This window comes from Myzus persicae, unplaced genomic scaffold, assembly GCF_001856785.1.
Source record: "Myzus persicae strain clone G006 unplaced genomic scaffold, MPER_G0061.0, whole genome shotgun sequence".
Lineage (NCBI taxonomy): Eukaryota > Metazoa > Arthropoda > Insecta > Hemiptera > Aphididae > Myzus > Myzus persicae.
This window is the reverse complement of record NW_019103982.1, coordinates 194,828-202,958: the sequence shown is the minus strand read 5'-3', so window position 1 is coordinate 202,958 and position 8,131 is coordinate 194,828. Positions and strand designations below refer to the sequence as shown.

General features: G+C 28.5%; 1 protein-coding gene across 1 annotated transcript; it reads left to right on the top strand.

Annotated features, from left to right (window-relative positions):
* Nucleotides 1-3,057: 3,057 nt before the first annotated feature.
* LOC111037194 lies at nt 3,058-5,710 on the top strand (the record flags this gene model as incomplete). Its single annotated transcript, XM_022319591.1, has 4 exons — nt 3,058-3,171; nt 3,248-3,337; nt 3,524-3,599; nt 4,758-5,710. Coding segments are annotated over 4 exons (1,233 nt in total), but the record flags the coding sequence as incomplete, so codon positions are not given.
* Nucleotides 5,711-8,131: the final 2,421 nt, after the last annotated feature.

Here is an 8,131-nt window from a genome sequence, read left to right as displayed (position 1 = left end):
AAATTGTGTGATAATACAATTTGGTTATCAGCAAGATAGTTTTTGATTGGTTAATTTTATAAAACTCTTTGGGTTATTCGATAAGAATAACGAAATTCTCGGTAACATAAAAATAATTTTTGTAACGAAAAATTAGTAATAATTGATATTACAGAATCGCAATTTCGTTAAGAAAGTTCGATACATAACGTGAAATTCGATAAGCGCTCATTAACGACTTATGTCGATACCAACTTATCGAGTTACAGAATACCGCTGCAGGATGTGCACTTAGGACGGTCGTATCGAGGCGTGGGCCGTTAGTATTTCCCGGAACGATAGCCGGCGGACACAGCATTCGTGGGAAAGATACCCGTATCAAGGTGGCTAGGAGAAGTAGAGGGTAGGCCTATATAGGAGACCCCCGAACAGCCCATATTCAGATGTGATTTGACCAGAACAGCCAGAGCATCTTCACGCTAGTTAGTCTTTTGATTTTATTATTTGGACTTAGAAAATATTTGACTCAACTAGATATATTTCTGAACACTCTGAATTATACATTGTGACCAGTATTCTAATGCAGATTATTCGAATCACAGTTTAAATTACATTTGTTTTCTATTCTAAACTATAGTAAGTACAACTTCATACCTCAAGCGTTACAAATTAATTAAATACACCTCATCATTTTCCATTCAACGACACCTGTAGTCGGTAGACCACTACACTGTATACAATAATATAATGTACTCCAAAAGTCTCAAGTACCCATGAAAATATTTTTTAAATTGCAACAAAATAACTAAATTCGTTATTCATGGTTTTAAAATGTAAATTCGTCCAATTCGAACTTAAAATGCTTAAAAAATAACTGTATTTATATATTTTTTAGATTTTTTGGTTACAATAATATTATAAACTATTCCTGAGAATTCTTGTTTTAAACATTTTAAAAGAAAATTATTAAACCCTAATTTTTTTTTAAAAGAGTCAAAATATTTCGAAAATGTTATGGTGCATAGAGATGGCTTATATCACCATTCAGGGAAAATTTCATCTATAATTATATTTTTTAGAGTTACACTAAAGCGAAAAATCAAAATTTTCAAAAACTGGTTTTGTCTTAAAAATCTTAATGTTTGTTTATTTTTCCTGCCGCTTCGGAAAACTATTGAACATTTTTTACTTATGATCCCCCAAAGTACCTACCGGAAGAGATACTGTAGAAGAAAAGTGAAGCATTTTTAATACCTCAAAAAGTGATGACAGACACAAAAAAAAATTAAAAAACACACATCAATAATACATTCATGGCTCCCCTAAAAATCTAAAAGGTGTTAATCTGCTTAAAAAATTGACCTGTATTTCAACAAATTATAATAACCCAATATAAATAATTTTATAGTTCTTAACATTGCATACCAAACACATGACCTCAATATACAATATACATACCTATCAAGTATTATGTATATCACAATTTCGATAACCCTCTCCAGAGAAATGTTCAACTGTGCACGGTCGGTGTGTCTGTGTTATAATATGTTCAGTTTTCAACTTAAAGGTCTTCTGCGGGTAGACAACACATATCGGTGGGGGTAGATCGAAAGTTGTGTGTGCGAATACCAAGAATTCATGAGGAGGGCACGAGTGCTCGTCGGCACCTCCATAGACAGTTGTGGTATATTTATGGGAAACCACTTTGACTTTTGAACCCTTATTGAACAATTTTCATATTTTTTTTTAAAATTATAATATTCTGTTGTTTTTAATATTTTGATGTATGGCATTACATTATTTTAGGAATTCTTTTATCATATTTTAACTAAAAATTTGAGAATTGTTATTTTTAGTGTTCAATTGCTTCATTTTCAATTAAAAAAATTAACTCTTTAACTTAATTTTAACTTTTTAACAAGTTAATGCCCGCCTTTGGTACTTACCTAGGGCACCATAGCACCTAGGTACTTTCATTTTGATTCGTAAAATTCACGGACATCATACACTCACCTCAAGATCTCACAAACATAGACCGGACAAATGAAAAATAATGTAATAATCATTATACACACTCAAGTTTTTGATTATTGTTATCAGAGCCTTGCAAAGGGGGGGGGCAATCAGGGCAAGTGCCCCAGGGCGGCAAGAGTAGCTATATTTTATAGGGTGGCAAAAAACTTTCCCATTAGTTTATAGGTACTCTAAATTCGTCAAGGTCACAAAAATTAAAAAAATCTAATATCTACTATCTATTTTAAAATAAAATATTTCATCTATGAAAAAGTGTTTTAAATTGTAATTTATGATTATGGACTAGTGTGTGCCTACACTGGCTTGTTGACCTACGGATGACGGCGGGGGGCAGGTGACTGATCTACCCGATCAAATTTGTTAATTTGCAAATTGTTAATTACCCATTAACAAGCTATTTTTAACCATTTTTCGGAAAATTTATTTTTATTGAATAATCGACATGATAATAACATAATATAATATTAAATATTAATAAATAATAATATAATGGTAAATCGTAAATGGTCTCGCACTGTCATGTCGCTATATTTTTATATTATTCAATATTCAATATTTCGTCAAACGACGAAAAGTGACAATTGTACCTAGTACCTACGTACAACGAAGACTTAAGAGTTTATAACAATTTTTACATAGTTTATTTACATTGAGTTATTTTATTTTATTCAAGTGGATTTTCATATTATTTTTTAAAATTTCTGATGTAAATAAACGTAAACGTTTAAGTGGTTTTCAGTACAGAAAAATGTCGAAAGCAAAAAAAGAAAGAGAAGAAAATTTAATCAGAAAAACTACAAAATTAGATACTTATACTTATTTTAAAATAAAAGTAAGTGTACATTTTAATTCTTAAGGAATAGTGTTTGTGATTTTGGGAAGCTTTTGATGCTTTTATATTAGCTTAGAATAATACTACTACTAATAAAAATAACAGTCGTGCAAGACCACAAGTGACTTAAAATATTTACTAGAACAATGTGGTTAATCTTGATTAAAATAAATGTTTGTATGTTCGTTAATATTTAATTTTAATTGATTTAGCCTAATGAAGTTCATAATAAGATTGTAACTCAAGTAGATGGGAAAAAAGAAGAGATTCATAATTATAAAACTAATGATGACATGAATGTGGACGGTAGTAATAATTGTTATACTGTAAGTATCAAATAAAAGTTTAGGTATTATTTAATATTTTTTGATTTTGATATGTACCTACTTATTATTTATTTAGAATGAAACCAACAAATTGCTACAAGTTCAAGTAAAAGACCAGATTAATGCTAGGAATATGCCTGTTGTAAATGTTGATGGTAAAAAGAAAGTAAGTCAAAACAATAAAATAATTTATATCAAGAATATGGACTTATATAATTTTATCAGGAGTATAAACAGTTAACACCAAAAATAAAAAAATCACAGAAGAAAAAATTGCTCTTAAAATTAATTTTATTTTTTTGCTCTTAGAATTTTGTAGTACCCTTTAATTTTAATTTATAATTAATTTTAGAATGAAATCATGTCAAATCAAGTCAAAGATCAAATTTGTGTAAGGATTGTGCCTACTAGTATAGACAGTGGTCGAAGTGGGGGGGGGGGGATACGGAGGGATGACATCCCTCTACTTTTTTGTATTTACATTTTTCATCCCTCTACTTATTTTGTCTAGAGTAACGCATTCCTTCTAAGACTTGTGTTTAAAATGAAATAATTACTATGATTTTTATATTTATACCTATGTATAAGAAAACTTTTTATTTTTCGTATAGGCCTAAATGTGAATTGTAAGGCATCCCTCCACTTATCTTAAGCCATTTCGACCACTGAGTATAGATTTTGATGAAAAAGAAGCTAGTCAGAACCGTAAAATAAAGAATATAGAAACCAACAATGTTGACACATTTGAAACTGTAAGTATAAAAAAATTATTACCAAACAAATTTGACATACCTACCTTTTTAATTAATTTTAAAACTAAAAACTATTAATTAGTTGTGACCTTCGTATAACATTTTAAATACTCTCAGCATAATTGTTAGGTAGCTATATTATATAATTTGTATTTTTTAATATAAAAGTATTAACCATTTTTTAAAAAATGTCATTGTGTAAATTCTTAATATATTTAATACTAAAATTAAGTAGGTAATTATATACAGAGTGTTTCTGAAGTGTGTGAGGTAATTAGTATACGCATACTCACTGTGATGCCACATTGAAGATTTTTTTGGAATTTTTTTTCTAACTTCTAAGGTATGACACAAATGTATGCTAGTAAATTTGATAGTTTAAAACTCTGTTAACCCCTCGGTTAACCCTAATTTTGTTATTATTTCATATTTTTTATTAGTCGACAATGTAAAACAATGTGTTAATTAATCGTGTATTATCAATGACAACAAATAATTATCACCACTGGTTATCTTGCAGTATTCTCATACAAATCAATGTGTCACACGACTTCTTTTTTAGTTGGCGATTCGAGCGCGAAAAACGCGCAAAAATGATGCGATATCTCGATTCGTATGAGAAATTTGCAAAAAATACGTCTAGAGTGTTTATTTTTACATTCAAGATAATATTCTAAAAATAACTTAAAAGGACCTAGATTTTGAAGTTAGAAAAAAAAATTCCAAAAAAATCTTCATTGTGGCATCATAGTGAGTATGCGTATACTAACTACCTCACACACTTCAGAAACACCCTGTATATTTTTTAATTTTAAGTTAAATGTAACGTAACAGATACAAATTTTCAATATGATTGCTGGTTCAGTAATGATCCAGCCAAATGGATTTTGAATGAATCAGAATTTGAGTATTATTCTAAAAATCAAGTAACGACAAATTTGGTAGACATCCAATTTAACAAAACTTTCCGAAGAATTGGTAAATATAATAGGAAATTGCCACGTGAAGCGTTTTTCAGAAAATCACTAAATGGTGAATTCAAACATCGTAATTGGCTTTTATACTCTCGTTCTCAAAATTCACTATTTTGTTTCTATTGTTTACTTTTTGCTCAGAGAAAAACTAAATTTAGTCGTCCAGGATCTGGATATATTGATTGGAAAAATTGTTTATTGGATGTCAATAACCATGAAAAATGTATTAAGCATACTGAATCAGTTCGTAAATGGCATTCTAGGCAGCTTGATAACCAATACTGTATAGGCAAATCTCTTAAAATAGAAATTAATAAAGAAGAAGAGTATTGGACAAAATTACTTCATCGATTAATTGAAACAATATCATTTTTAGCTACTAGAGGTCTAGCATTTAGAGGAGACAATGAAAAAATTGGTTCCAAATTTAATGGAAATTATCTAGGCTGTCTCGAACTCCGATCAAAGTTTGATCCATTTCTCACTAATCACATTGATAAATACTCTAATAGAGGTCGTGGAAATGTATCTTATTTATCAAGTAGAATATGTGATGAATTTATTGACCTTATGAGTAAAACTGTGTTACAATGTATTGTTAAAGAAATAAAAATTACCAAATACTTTTCAATAATTGTTGACTCAACACCAGATGTTACAAAGGTAGACCAATTAACTGTGGCAGTACGATACATTTACAAATATGGTTTACCTGTAGAGAGATTTATAGGGTTTATTCCTTCAGTTGGTCACAAAGCAAAAGAAATGGAATTGGAACTATTGAAAATGTTTAAAACTTGGACATTGATATGATAAGTTGCAGAGGTCAGTCGTTTGATAATGCTAATAATATGTCAGGCATCTATAATGGCTTACAAGCAAGGATTAAGCAAATATTAAGTACAGCAGAATTTGTACCATGTTCAGCCCATTCTTTAAATTTAGTTTTAACATTTGCTGCAGAACTAACCAGTATGGGAAATACATTCTTTTTGAGAGCTCAAAAGTTATGTACTTTTTTTTCTGCGTCTACCTCGAGGTGGAATACTTTATCGAAATAGTTAGATGAAATTCCTAATGCACAACTTCTAAAAAACTTATGTCATACTCGTTGGTCATCACGGCACTGAGTTTGTAAATCAATTAAAAATGGATATGTTGGAATTCTCGCTGCTTTAGAGTTGTTACATAATGATTCAAATCAATGAAATGCAGTTAAACATGAAGCCAAATCAATCTAAAATAAAATAAAATCATTAGATTTTGTCTTTCTTTTAGTTGTTTGGACGCCTCTTTTAGAAAGATTTGACAAAACTTCTAAAAGTTTCCAGTTAATTAATATTGATTTGTCATGTGTAGTTTCTCTATATGATTCATTAGTATGTTATATTCCATATTTGGAAAATATTGAAGCAAGTGAACTACGTAAAAAAGTACTAAAGCTTGTGGAGTATTATGTTTATGATTTAGAAGTAGAATTTGTTGAAGAAATTGTTCAATTTAAAACAACTCAAAATGATCGTATTTTAATTCTGTAAAAATATTTGTACTTGTCATTGTGTTTTTTAGGTTATTGTGGAAGTCAATTTTAGAATAACTGTTTAACATTATTAAAAAAGACACTTAAGTAAATCTAAAAATTAAAAAAAAATTTAGAAACTCAAAAATGATTTAAAAACAATTTTTAAAAAAATATCAAAAATTGATTTCCACAATAACCTAGAAAAAAGGTCGATAAACTCAAATCTTTTTACAGAATTAAAATATGATCATTTTAAGTGTGCGTAATCTTGTCAGGCTTTTAGGTCCAAAACGTGAAATAAATACGCTGCTTCCAATCGCCTTAAGATGAGAAATCTTGTCTGAATTTTTCAAACTTAAATAAAGTACATGTGGTTAAAATTTGAATATGAATACATCATACACCTCTTAGTGTTTACCTAGATCTTAATTACCTTTAGCAATGTAGCTTTACTACTAAGCTTCAAAGCCCCTCTAGGTGTGTCACTAGTAACTGGTTAGGTTAATACAGGTTTAATATTTCAGAAAGAGATGTGTCATTTGTACTTTGCATCTACGACAGGTGAGATCATTTTCAGGGTAAATTTATAGGTTAGGTAAATAAAACAATTTTTTTTAAGTCATATTCCTATGTAAGGCCCATAAAATACTTCCAGATAACTTATTTACTTTTAATTAAAATTTTAATTCAGACAATTTAATTACATATTATGCTACTTAACTTCAGTTTTTTTTTTATTGAAACAAGTTATATTATCTGATAACTGATGTATGGTTAATTTTTTTTTAAATTAATTTATTAATTTGGTTAAGCATCTGTTATCTTAAGATATAGCTTAATTCTTATGATTCAAGTATTATTGTAGCCCATTTTCAGAATTTAAATAATGATATTGAATATAATTATTGTCAGAATAACACTTTGTAAGAAACCTAAATTTACATCATACTGGCAACTGGCAGCCTGACATAACGGATATTTTTATTGTTTTCGAACAATATAATATGAGTCATAAGTTTTATTTTATTTTGATTGATTCAAATATATTTAAATTATAATAAGTATAAATAATATAAAAATGTATTTAAATGCTAGTTAGAAGTATAATTATCATCAAATTTGTATAATTTTTCATGTTTGCTTTCTATTTAAATGAATAACATAAATGCTATGTATGAATTATTTATTGCAACATTCTTTGACTTAAGCACATACAATATACATAATAATCATATTAATGAAATTGATTTTGTATTTTTAAAATAAAATACTTAGTTTAAATACAATCTAGTTGATCAATTTCGGCATTAAAAAAAATCACATACTTAAATACTAATCTGTTGTTTCAAGCAAATACTTAAATATTAAACGCCTAGTGTTCTGTTTCCATTAAATACATTAACGTAAAATTACTTCTATATTATACTATAATGTGAATTGTTGTGTCTGTCTGTCTTGTTCTGTCTGTGGAGTTCAGTTTTTATAGAACATGGCAAATGCACGCAAACGGAGGTCATACTATTTTTTTTTTTTTACAGTATGATCTCCGTGTACATGTATTTATCATGTGCTACAACCTAAGTGACAAAGATCAAACCATACAATTACATCCTTTTAACATGCTTTCATTATTCATTATGATAGTTTAATGTATTTCTGGTAAATTAATATTAATAAGCCAATATTCTATTTTTCCTCAACTACATAACAAT